Source organism: Gekko japonicus, unplaced genomic scaffold (genome assembly GCF_001447785.1).
Source record: "Gekko japonicus isolate JY-2015 unplaced genomic scaffold, Gekko_japonicus_V1.1 scaffold487, whole genome shotgun sequence".
Lineage (NCBI taxonomy): Eukaryota > Metazoa > Chordata > Lepidosauria > Squamata > Gekkonidae > Gekko > Gekko japonicus.
Window position 1 is genome coordinate 676,329 of NW_015177021.1, and position 13,550 is coordinate 689,878.

Genomic DNA, 13,550 nt, shown 5'->3' on the forward strand with positions numbered 1-13,550 from the left:
AACTCTCACTTATCAGTTTGTAAATTCTGCATTATGAGTATCAAGACACAATGATTTTCACACCTGCACAGTTTTGGGCATCCTGCTAATTGAAGTTTTATGTCTGAGAATTATGTCTGAGGATTTATCACTGCAGTTTTGAAGAAAATTAGTAGTTGTTGAAGGCTTTCACGGCCGGAGTTCATTAGCTGTTGTAGATTTTCCGGGTTGTATGGCCGTGGTCTTGGCATTGTAGGACCTGATGTTTCGCCAGTAGCTATGACTGGCATCCTCAGAAGTATAACACAGAAAGATTATACCTCTGTTATACCTCTGAGGATGCCAGTCACAACTACTGGCGAAATGTCAGGTCCTACAATGCCAAGACCATGGCCATACAACCCGGAAAATCGACTACAGCTAATAAAAATTAGTAGCGTTCTGTAATAACTACAGCAATTTATATTTTCTCCCAAAAAACATGTTAGTGTTTGATTAGGGTTCTAAAATCAGGTGTCTCAAATATTTTTCAGACTTGACAAAAAAGTGCATTCAGACAAATGAATTTAAGAAAGACAGTGAACCATTGAGAAGTGAAGTTGGCGTGTCTTCAGTAATCACAGATAGGTATGGCTTCTAAAACACCCTTAAACAGCAAGGTCATATGCATGGGATGTGTCTATAATTAATGCACCCACAAGCATTGGTCAGGAATACAGGGTCTCTTGCCAGGACTTCCATTCTTCTGACTATCGGGGAACTCAGTTGGAAACTGTCAGTCTTCAGCTGTTTAATATATACCAGTATTTGAGTTCTAAATATGTTAAGCAGAGCCTGGCAACGAATGGGGTGTTCACTCACATGTCTGCCATTTCCCTTGGATCCATGTCCAATGGAAGCAGTCACCATCCCCCTCCTGCAGCTGCTGCCCCTTCAGCCCACGAAATATTGCTGGAGACTACCATTGTACCAGGCTGTGCATGCAGCTCTCTAAATTTTTGGTATATGAACTATCTCAAGCCACACTCATAGCTGATATGGCACACAATAGCATTGAACCAGCAACAGATACGGCTTTTCTTCCCCCTGTGTTTATAAATGACTAGAAGCAGTTAACTGTAATCATAAATGGCTTAGTAGTTGGAGCATTTCTAGTCTAATGCAGAAATTGGGACTGATACTTAAACCAGTTTCAGTTCATGGTTGTGTGGTGGGTGACTTGTAGAAAGTTGTGCAGCAGTTTTAAACTTGTCTGTGAAGTATTTATTAGTACTGCCGTTTTTCTGTAACAGGCTTCATTTTTATACATCTGGGAGGCTGATACCCAAATAGAGAAAAGCTTTTCTCTAATTGTCACAAGTTCTCCCTATAACAAAGCTGCCTTTTGATGACCGGCACGAATTGAGAGAAATCGTAACGGACAGATACGGGGCATACAAGTTTCACTGGCTGAACAAGTTGCCTGAACTTGCCTGTATGAATTTAGTAATGCCTGTTTCTTTTTCAGAAATGTTACGTCTTCTCATTGTGCTACAGAGCCTGAAAATGGAATGCAGATACCTTTTGAGAAGGTAACACTTCAGTAGCTTCCCCTGTTGACAAAAAACTGAAGCTTGTGCTCAAAGTGACATGGGACTGGATGACTAAACAGTGGTTTCTGACCTTTTCACTTGGTTCCATCTCATCTTTGAGATTCAGTTCTACACAGCTGAATCACATTCTTTAGTACTGCAGCCTCCAGGAGGCTTCTTTGACCTGCCATTCACTCACTCTGCTTTCACCTATGGTACTCCTTCATCCACCCCCAGGCATGCACCTACAGGCAGCTCCAGGTCCCAAGACTACAGAGGATTAGCATTTGCTGATGTCCACCTGTCGGCAGCAAAAAAGCTTCCAAATGAATTATCAGTTACAGTAGTCTTCCTTGCAATCTCACCAGCAATGAATTACATTGTATTGCTGAACTTCAGAAAACCTTTGTTAAATACATAGTTCAGTTTGCACTCATTGCTTTTCAAGCAGTACATAAGTTTTCCCATTGGGGTGTGAGCATTTCTGCATTGTTTTCAGGGCAAAATTTCTGCTTCCCATGTGGAGGCTGTTTAGACTGTCATGTAGTGCTCTGTTGGGTTCCTGAAATGAACGATAGTGAAGTGGTGGTGGTAGATTAGGCTGTGGAGGGAGGCACAACTAAGTTTGACATTAGGTGTACAAGCATATGCATTCTGGATGAAGACTAGTGCTAGAATAAAATGGGAGGGGGGTTGAAGTGTGTGTTTCAGGTTTTCATTTTCTGTAAAATGTATCCCCAAGCAATATTTCACTTTCCTTTGAGAGCAACTGCTTGCAAAATGATACCTTGTCGGAAAAGGAGGATTGCGTCTCCATTGTGAATGCTCCCTCACCTTGAAGCTGGTGCATGTAGTTGATCAGTTGAAGCAGAATATGAACGGGGAAGCACATCTAAATATGTTTCTGGCTACAGCGAATGCTGAGTGGTTGGATGATCAGTATATCTGGAGGCAAATACAGATCCCCCCCCCCCTTCATACTGTTCCTTTCAACATGTGGATGTCCAGCCATCCTTCTCCAACTAGTTGCACCTGACCATGTGTGACTAGAATTGGATCAGAATGAGAGTCTGGCTGTTCAGTCCTTACTCACTGAGTGATGAAAACACCAGCACAGGGTCCAGTTGTTTGGGCATAGTCATGTGTTTCCTCTCCTCAGCGTGAGGTCCGTAGGAGGGCATCACCCTCAGTGGTGCATTAGGAGAGCATCACCCATCATAGCCAAATCTGGCCACAGTGCTCTGATGATGTGCTTATGAAGCAAGTTAAGGTTCAATAACTAGAACAGATGTGGGAAAATATGGGGTTTCTTTCACTCGTCCCCATGTCAACTAAATGCATAAACTTAATGGGAAAGATAGCTTCATGATACTTTTTAAAATGTATGTTGCATTATATTATTGCTGTTTCCTGTTTACTCACCCACCTAGAAACCCAGTTGTTCTAAACTTGATGAAACTGGCAGCCAAAACCCCGCGTGTCATTAGTGAATAGTGTATTGATAAGGTTTGAGCAGTTGCTAGGATTTCAGGGGTGGAAAATGGTCAGTAAAATCAGTAAAAGTCAGTTTTTTCATCTTGGTCAGTGATTTGTCAGTTTTTTAAAAAAATGGTCAGTAAAGTCAGTATGTCTTTGATTTTTGTGAATGCAGTTTGTGTTTTTTTTGTTTTCGTTACTGCATTTTGGGGAAAACATGACTTCCCAGTGAGAAGACAGATTGTTTTCAGTTCAGTTATGAAGTACTTTAAGGATTTTGTTCCTAGGAGTAAAAGTGATTGGGTGAAATCTTCCACAAAGTATAGAAACATAATTAACCTCTTAAAACAATGAGACAATGAAAACAGACGTGATGTTTTGTTGCACAAGTGCCCACTTATCTACACAGTTCACTGGAGTGTTCCAGAAAGAAGAGCCTTTGGTGCATGTGATGGACAGTGAAGTAAAAACACTCACAAGAACCATAATGAATCATGTTTGTAAGAGTTCAGCACCATTGTCTCTTGAAGCCTTCAGTGATGAGCACTACATACCTGTGAGAGAAGTAGTCAGTGAAAGTAGAATTTGACAAACTGAAAAAACTTTCCGAAAAGGAACAGCTAACTCTTAAGGGGAGCAACAACAAAAAATTCATAGCAGCCTGCAAACAGCTTTTACTCCAGTCATCTTTGGACAAGCCCATCCTCAGATATCTTCAGTGTGTAGCTCCAGCACAGAGAGTCAAGGAAGGAACCCACAAGGATATAATGAAAGTAGCAGCAGCACTCCCGATAGATATTTCACTGGACATGATTGCAGATGAATGGAAACTTCTTAGACTTGAAGATTAAACTGGAATCAGTTCTTTGAAAAAGACACACCCATCTGGAGATCCAAAATACCCACTGGTTACCAAGGTGGTGTAAGCAGCATTATCAGTATTGCATGGTAGTGCGGACATAGAAAGAGGGTTTTCAAAATCTGGATGCATTTTGACCAGTGAAAGGGCCAGGGTGTCAGAGAGATCTTTGAATGCCTACCTAATCATCAAAGAAACTTTATATCATATATACGAAAACAAGGTATACCATGTTAATATCACACAGGAGCTTTTAAGATGGCAAGAGCAGCTCATGTTCATTACAAGCAATATTATGATGAACAGCATGTCATTAGGTAAAGGTAAAGGTTCCCTTGCTCGAACTGCTGAACTACCGACCTTCCACAGCCTGTGGTTCATTGTCTTAACCACTTGAGCCACCGCAGCTCAGCATGTCATTAAAGAGGCGCAAAAAGAAAGAAAGGAAAAAGGCAGAGGAGTTAGGTTTAAGAAGATAGTGAAAAGGATAGTATACAAGAGAAGGAAGCAAAACTGAAAAAGCTGAGACAACAGAACGAGAAGAGGATAATAGCTCGAACACTGCTAAGTGATGCAACCAAACGTGTAAAGGTTGCTGAGAAAAAGGGTATTGTTGGATTCAACATGGCACAGCTTATGCTAGGAGTAAAGGAAGCAATGGAAAAAAAGCACAAGAAAAAAAATGCTTGTTGATGCAGTGGAGAAAACTGTTGAGAAACGAAAGAGTTTGTTAATAACTTCTTTCTTCATCAAAAAACCAAAGATAAAGTAAAAGCATAGACAAGTCTTAAAGGTAAAGGTAAAGGTTCCCTTGCTCGAAAGCCAGTCGAGTCCGACTCTAGGGTTGCGGTGCTCACCTCCCTTTCAAAGCCGAAGAGCCAGCGCTGTCCGAAGACGTTTCCGTGGTCATGTGGCCGGCATGACTAAACACCAAGGCGCACGGAACGCTGTTACCTTTCCACCGAAGTGGTACCTATTACCTTACAGTAATTATGTTTTGTCGTCATAATGATTTCTTTATGTGTGGTTTTTAATATGGTTTGCTGTTTTATTATCTGCAGTACTTATATTTAAAAAGGTATCTTTTTGCGTTAAATTTTGTACAATAATGAAAACATTGTCCTATCTTCATTTTAAAAAATCAATAAAAATATGCGATCCTTTTATCTGAATCACATCTGACTATGGAGATGGTGGAGGCCAGATAATCATTTTTAATGAAGTCCTCGTTTTACTTTTAAAAGTAAATTATCAGTAGGCTGACATTAAATTGTTCTGTAATTTGTCAGTTTTTTGTCAGTATTTCGTCAGGTTTTTAAAAATTTTGGTCAGTGAAGTCAGTATTTTTGACCCTCTGACTAGCTTCCACCCCTGGAATTTGGGGTGGTGCTTGTGATTAAATTTATAATTTAAGTATGTTGTGCAGTATGATGGTCTTTATCTGTAAGCCTGTCCTTTTAATCCTTGTGTTAATTTCCTGTTGTTTTAGGGATCGTCTATGGAAACTCCCAAGAGGACCGAGTATTCCAGTTCTCAAATCTTAAAATACAAAGGAAGAAGTAAACCAGCAGAAACTTCAAGGAAAAGACATGCTGGCATGTTCAAAAAGCCATCATCAGTTACAAGTGAAGATCCTCTTAAGAAAGCACAGGAGCAGCTGGCAGAAATTGTAAGGAATAGGTTGTTAATAGTTTTCATTAATTTAAGTTTGTATTAGAAAATTATCACAACTTGATTGCTTTGTACTCACTAGTCTCACTGTAGGATTAAAATAATATCCTGTTTAAATTATCAAAATTAGCACTCCTACACTGAATTAAATAGTTTATCAGAAACCTGGATGACGTAAGTTGTTTTCTCCGTTCTTGCTCTTTGTGACCTGACCAGTCTTCTGATCATTAGTTTTTTAGGCAGGATTTAGTTGCAGGTATTACACACATGTAGTAATAATAATAGAGGCACAATAAAAAGTTAAGCAATGATCACTAGGACTGCTTCACATATGAGGGGAAATTCTGGAATTCCTGCTATATGGATGTATGAAATGGGCACATGCTGCTGCATGCTGAAGCAGAGTTTCTCACACACACAATGTCTATGTAGAGACAGTGCAAACATAGAGCAGCTGCTTAATGGAAAGCAAATAACATTACGGTGTTTATGAGCCTGATAGTGGTGTGCTTGTTTTGTTAGTTTTCACTGCACGAGAGCCTCATCTGTTATAATTCATACGTGAGTTTATACCTACACCAGCAGTAAGATAGAACCAATCTACAGCTAGCTGTCTTCTATGCTAGATGTTCTGAGCTGGGGAGACTCCCAAGTCAGAGCCATTAGCTGACTTTTGAATAGCTCTTGTGTGTAGAGGTTGGAATGTTTATCAGGTAATCATGTATTTGACCACTAAATCCATTAATTATTCCAAGCAGGATATAGCAACGGTGATCTGCGTACTTTGCTGTTTCAAGGTTTAACTGTCCTCTTTGTACTAATGTTCAAAAAAGTTCCCCGGTGAATGAATATGACTTGTATCTGAAGTAGTGTGCATGCACATGTAATTTTATACGTTGAATTAAACTTTGTTGGTCTTAAAGGATGCAGCAACTGGACTCAAAATTTGTTCTGTTGCTTCAGACCAACACGGCTACCCACCTGAATCTTGTCTTTTCTTCAGGCTTTGCTTTTTTAATTAATTGCAGGTGGCAGATGCAGTTGTATCTGATTCGCCACAGAATACTGAAGGAAAAGGAAAAGAGTTGGATGACCTGATTGGCACCTTAGCTTTTAATCCCTTCTTAACTAGGAAACAAATTCCATTGACTCCGGAAAATCTGAGTGAGTTATTTTTCAAAATATTTAACCCTTAATTGTGTAAAATTTTAGTAAAGATCCTGGCTGTATTACAGTGTATTTGTAGTTAAAGTGCTTAAGGATCTGTTTCCTTTGCTGCAGGATTACGTAAATTTACAGAATGGATTTTCTCTTACAACTCAACCTTCTATTTGGTAATCCCTAGAGGGAGTGCTGCTGATCAAGCGCATACAGATTCTTAGCATGCAAGGGCTATGCATATTCTGTGACTCTATCATTCAAGCACTGCCTATAAATCCAGCCTTTGGCATGCTGAAGAACTGCATTATTTTTAAACAGCAAATCTGTACCTTTATGGCTGTAAAAACAGCCCTGACCTTGTGTGAACAAATGACTGGTGAAATTTCAGCATCGGGGAGAATGACCACTGTGAAGCCCTCCCTCAGAGGTTAGGGTTTAAGTGATCGCTCCTTCTTACTTTGCATTGCTAGAACAAAATATGAACATGTGCAAAATTTATGCAGACCAGTTTTTTTTAAAAAAACCATTGATAATGCATAGCCTTGCATTTACACTCTGGCTACTCTTTCTCTAAGGATCTCACATTTGTGGTATTGTGGACAGTGGGAGACTGTAGGGAGGTGAAGCTACAAGGAAACAGTGTTCTGCATACCACCAATTAGTTTTAAAGGTAGTGTTTCTAACTTGTAGTGCCATAGACCTTTATTTGGGGTGGGATTGACTAGAATGTGAAGGCACATTTAACCTTTTTCTTGTTTTGATTCAATTTTAGTTACTGAAATCAGAAGCTCATGGAAAAAAGCTATTCAGGCTGAAGAATCCCCAAGTATAGAATTGCATCATACTGCGTCATCAGAACACATGCCGCAGGTTGAGACTCCTTTGTTTAGAAACCGAATAGATTCAAGTATGGCATGCTTCATGTCTGCATGCATATCTGATACAGGGGGGTCGCCATTTGAGGAACTGCAGTCTACGTTTAGACTTCCGGAAGCAGCTACTAGCCATAATGAATTGCAGTCCCAGCAAGCAGATGTTGCCCCACCAGATGATCAGATATATTGCAAACAAGGATTAGTATGTGCTGTTCCAAATAAATGTAAAACAGAAAATCCAGAACTGGCTGTCAAGAGTTCTAATGACCCAGATTGTGGTCCAGGGGGAGATTTTGCAGAAGAGATCGAATTATCTTATCCATGTCAGGATTCTTCAATGAGTACAACTCTCCTTTGGAATGCTTCTCAGATAAGTGGCCTTAATTTAGATAGCCAAGAAGTCATCCATCTGGGCATACTTCAGGAAACTCTCCCAGAGGAAGGAGGAGGATCCATAAGTCTTAATAGTTCCAATAGTTTAGAAGGAGAAGAGCTGACAGAAGAAATCAGTGCCAGAGATTATCACAATTTTGCAGACAGTGCAAGGGGAACTGAGCAAAGATTGGACTTTCAGTCTATTCAAAGCAGATACGAAGCACTGAAGAAGACTTTTGTTGAAAACCAGGAATCACCTAGAAGGCAAATCCCGAAGGCGAGATCAGAATTTAGTCTTACTCAAACAAGTTTGGAAATGAATAATATGTTTAGCCCTTTGGGGAAGCCATATGCACTGGATGCAGAACTTGTCAAAAAGCCATCCCCTGTGACTCTGCTTGAAAGAAGGGTCAGTCTCCCCCCTCTTGTAGCATTTTCTCCACTTCACCCAAGAGACAGGTCAAGCAGACACGATCAAGGAGACATACTTCATAACGTGAAGGGTTAGTAGTGTTTACCTGATTTCCCCCCCCCCCCAGTAGTGATGGGTTCCTGTATGCACAGAGCCTTAGTATTCCTCTAGCTGTGTCCCTTTTGATAAGCCTTTGAGTATATATTCTGTTCAAAGTCTTCCTAATGAACCACCTCAGGCACAATAGGAATAAAACCATCCAAGTACTTTGAAATAAGTAATTGTATTAAAACTTGAAAACTAGGGACTGAGGCAATTTGCCATACTTTGGGAGATCAACACAGATTCGTTGGGGATCTATTTTGAACTGTATTTACTTACTGAAACATTGGTTAATCTGATGCTACAGGATCACCTTTTTACTGTTGGCTTTTTTCAGTGTTGTAAATACTCAAGATTGTTCACTAAAAACATGGCTCCTATAAGTATCTCTGTGCACACATTTTATAACTCAGTTGTTTCCTGTCCTCCTTTCCAGAGAAATCCCCTGAGACCTCCGAAACGCTGGTGCAGTAGTTGTAGGACGTGCATGGTTAAAAAGCTATATGCCTGGGGGTGGCAGTAAGGAGTAGAGGTTTGGTAGAACACAAGAAATTCTGTACGTGGAAGATCAGCCTGGCTCCTCCCATCACCTCCTTTCCCTGCAGCTGCCTCCTTGCTTGCTGCGTGGCTCTTTACCTCCTTTCCCTGCAGCTGCCTCCTTGCCTGCTGCGTGTTCATACAAGTCCCACCATGTCCAGTGCCTTATTCCTTGATGTGGAGAGTGCTACTGACAAACAGGAAGTCATTGTCTCTGCTAATGTTCTTACATGTGCATTTCATAGGATCCAAGACATTGATTCTTATGGCAACGTGAAGATTGTCATAGGGTTGCAATGCATTCTGTGGGGGAATGCAACTCAAAAATAAATTAGTGTAACACTGTTATCTGAACACATAGAGACTTGGGATACATTTTGTTAAGGCTAACTCCAGTATCATAATATAGTATACAAGCATTTGCATTTTCTAAAATTCCTGAGACTGGATGTTAAAAAAAATGGAAAAGAGGGGAATGGAGGAGGGGAGAAGCAGATCTCTCCCTAGTCATGTGGATGATGATGGGGGAGTAGTTTAACATATAAAACTGATACCTGCAGCTGACAAGAAGATGGCAAGCTTCCCTTTGGCTGCCTGGTAGAATGCACCCAGGGAGCTTATGAGAAGTGCTTTTGTAATGTATGCCAATATGCTAAAACTGATCATTGGAGCTGCATAATGGCTTTGCTCACTGGTCTGAAGCACATAAGTGAGATCTTATATTCTTATAGCCACCCATGGCTCTCTTCTGCAGATCCTTAAATCTGTGGATCGGGGCCACATGGGGGCTAAACAGCTTTGTCTTCAAACTTGGGGTACTCCCCAGGTTTGCAGAAAAATCTGAAATGAAAAAAAAAGAGGGGTTTAAATCCCCCCAGATACATTTGCGTTGTCTGTGCATGCCCAGACAACATTCTTACCAGAGGAGGATTCTCTCCAGCCAGACCCAGCGGCAGATCCCAACAACTTTTCTGGCCCTGGCCTCAAAGTCAAAGGGGATGACACTGGCAGCAGGTGCCCAACAGCAGAGGAGGATGCCAGCAGCTGTGCTGGGCTCAGCCGTGGTGGCAGAAGACGCGGGCAGCTGCGCCTGTCCACGGAGGACACCGGCAGCCATGCCGGCCTCAACAGAGGCCGTGGAGGATTCCAGCAACTGCACAGAGGGCACCGGCAGCTTCACCAGGCTCAGCTGTGGTGGCAGAAGACGTTGGCAGCCACCCTGGACCTGGCTCTGGTGACAGGACACCCTAGGCTCATTAGTTTCCCCCTATGAGTCTCCCCCCACCCAAGGTCTAAAAAGAGAAAAGTGGAGAATTAGCAGCAATGGGGATAGGGCTTTCTCCCTCCAAAAGTATTGCTGGTCCCCACTTGTTCATAGTACAATTTTTTTGTATCATGAATGTAATGTTATGAAATTAATGTGCAAAAATTTAGGAATATTGGGGTAAACAGCTTGTACTTTTGCTTTATGTGGGTATTAATATGCTAGTGGCCTGACATGGATAGCCCAGCCTAGCCTGACTTCTTCAGATCTCAGAAGCTAATCAGGGTCAGCCCTGGCTAGTATTTGGATGGGAGACCTCCAGGGAATACCAGGGTTGTGATGCAGAGTCAGGCAATGGCGAAACACCTCTGAAAATCTCTTGCATTGAAAACCCCACTGGGTCGCCATAATTCAGCTGTGTCTCGACAGCCCTTTCCACCACCACCAATATGCTAGTGGAAGAATTTGTGTAACACTAGATATATGGTGGAATCAGGAGCTATGTGAAACAGCTTGCACACATGGACCCAGTTCCAAAGAGCCTTGCATCTAGGTCTGCGTGTCTGCAGGGGCTTTGAGTTTGTTTTCCCCAGCCATGCTGTCCCACCAAACAGCTTTGGAACCTGTGGGGACTTTTCAGGGCAGCTTGTGTTCAGAGGATAGAAAGCGCCTTGGGGGTCCTTTAATTGAACCTTTGGATCCCAGTCATGGAACAGATTCTCTGGTCACACAATTTTGCTTTTATATATATGTATTCAACTCTCTTATGTGAATGGTTTTTGCATAGATAATAGTGCATGTAGACATCAGTTCTTGCAAGCATGTCCATGATTTGTCATTATGTGCATTTCCTCCTGTTGAGCATGCCTCAGAACTGAAACAGTTCCACTTTCACAGCAAACAGTAATTCCGTCTGAATTGCAAGCTGTGTTTTGTTCTACTTCCTCTACACTAGGATTCCAAACAGCATTTTAATCATGGTTTGGAATCTTGATGCTAAGGGAAGAAAACAAACCATGGTGTGCAATTCAGAGAAGATAACTTGCTCTGGAAGGGTTAAATTTCCAGTCTTCAGGTTTGGGGGGGGGGAGTATACTATCCTGAGTTTTCCTTGGTCGTCTTCATATAATGACAAATTATGGTTCAGATGTAAAGGCAAACTCTGTTATTTTGTAGGTCATGACTATAAAAACATCCCTTTGCAATTTCAAGTTTGTATTTAAGAATTTTAGTATAGACCTTTGCTTCATATATAAGCCTGCTTTTTTATGGGTCTTATTTGCCTCTAAAGCCCTAGATTTGTTTGGTTGAAGCACTGCTATTTAGGGAAGTTTTAAAATACAGAAAAGATGTTGAATAATTCATGTGACTCTTTTTCAGGAAAACATTGATGCTGGATGCAAAGGAATCTCCATCTACAGAGATCTGTCAAGATGAAGGATTGTTCACTGTACAGTTATGATGCACTGAACTTGGATTATAACACTTTATAAACTCTCATCTAAAGTATTTTCTCCAGTTTTTAACACTTACATTGATACTTTGCTATGCTAATCCTGACAAGTAATTGTAGGTTCCTTGCACAATCCCCATGATTTTAGGACTATTAATGATTTGACAGAGATTCTGAAGCATTGATGCCATGTAAGACTACTTGCAGATAAGAGCGTTTAATGGTAACACAGTGAATCAGATATTAAAGTATCTTGTTGAAATGGCAATTACATTTTAATCAGATTTTGGAAGACAGCAAGACTTTTTGCATACTTTTCCAATGAAAATGTTTTTGTAAATAATAATTGGCTAAGCCAATTGCCTACTCCCATATTTCATTTTTTCCTCTCGAGTGGGAAACTTGGATATTGAGAATAGTCTTAACTATAGATGTGTCAGTTTTCAGTTATCCAAGGATAAGCACTTACTTTTTGTGATATCTGTTGACGTCATGGAAAATGAACTTCAGTTGGTTTTTTTTGCAAGAAATCCTATACCTTGTGCCTATCTCTGTGTACTAAAACACAAAAGCTACAATTTCTTCACAATTGCCTTGAGTACCAGTAGTGTTCTCTGGATATTCAGTTTTCTCTGCTTCTGGCTAGGTGGATTTCTGTGCATGCCCAGAAAAAGTTGGTTGGTATTCAATAATTGCATTCAGTGAATGATTATCTTTAGTTCACTGACATTTTAACTTGGGAAGTAGAGGAATACTGACTACAGGGTGGTAATAGAGGTGCTAAACTAGAGTAGTAGGTATTATGTACTAATGCAAATTATGGGGAATTTTCTTTGTTGACTTACTTGCCCGAAACCTCTAGGAAGCTCACCAATTTCTAATAACCAGTGACTTTGAGCTCCAGTTTATCTTAAAATATTTATTAATGTTTTCCATTCAAAAATTGATTTTGCATAATAAACGTTCCTTGCTGAAATCTTGAAGATTTAAGCTGTTTTCTTTGTTGAATTCTGTGAAATAATGTTAAATTTATTTGCATCTTGAGTCTGGTGAACAAATCCAATTGGCATGTGATAGCAGTTCACTTAGTTTCTCTTGCCTCCCACCCAAGCCTGCCCTCAAACTAAGGGGAGGGGTCTGCTCACAGGTAGAATCTGGAAACCCTGACACGGGGGGGGGGGGGGGGTTTTTTCAAGGGGAAAAACTGAGGAAGATACAAACTCCTAGAAGAAGCTGAAGGGAGTCCCCATGTTGTTTCCAAATAGCTGGTCTGTCTTGTGCAGTAAAGGTATGTGAGGCAAAGCACCCCTGGCCTCCTCTCAAGGGTTAATATGTATAACAATGGGCCTGGTCTATTCTGTAGGTGTTACTAACTGGTCTTTGGATCTACACATCTCATCTTCAAGGCCAAAGTAGTTAGCTTCTGTGAGAACTTGTGGTCTGTGTGATGGGGGAGGGGGAGAACCAAGGGTGGTGAGATAATACTTCTAGATGTCATCATCACCTTATGAGCAGAGCCCATAAGGCCAAGGCCCTGGGGAAGATTGACTAGCTTGGAATTCCGATTGACTAGAGGCCTGAACAATGACACACAATTGCTAGTAATGTAGCTTTGGTGTTTGACTCTGAAATTTAAGGTTTGTGCTGTCTAATGCAGGTTCTGAAAAGTGTTAGTTAAGTTAGCTTTCTTGTTTTCCTGCTTTGTGATCATAGAGTAATGTGTTGCATGTAGAATAATTCATTATTTGACAGAAATTTAATAAACTTCATACAGTATTTTTTTAATAAGCAGAAGGTCTGGTTACTTGTGTGCAA

The 13,550-nt window shown here is 40.8% G+C and overlaps 1 protein-coding gene across 1 annotated transcript in view; it reads left to right on the forward strand.

The window, feature by feature from the left end:
• The window catches only part of HAUS6 (HAUS augmin like complex subunit 6), a 25,789-nt gene extending 13,157 nt beyond the window's left edge, over positions 1–12,632 (forward strand). The window contains exons 12-17 of the mRNA XM_015427779.1: positions 513–606; positions 1,487–1,550; positions 5,375–5,554; positions 6,585–6,720; positions 7,490–8,470; positions 11,663–12,632. Of these exons, the coding sequence (XP_015283265.1) occupies positions 513–606; positions 1,487–1,550; positions 5,375–5,554; positions 6,585–6,720; positions 7,490–8,470; positions 11,663–11,673 (1,466 nt within the window). The 3' untranslated portion in view covers positions 11,674–12,632. The remainder of the gene's footprint in view (positions 1–512; positions 607–1,486; positions 1,551–5,374; positions 5,555–6,584; positions 6,721–7,489; positions 8,471–11,662) is intronic.
• The last annotated feature ends 918 nt before the right edge of the window (positions 12,633–13,550 follow it).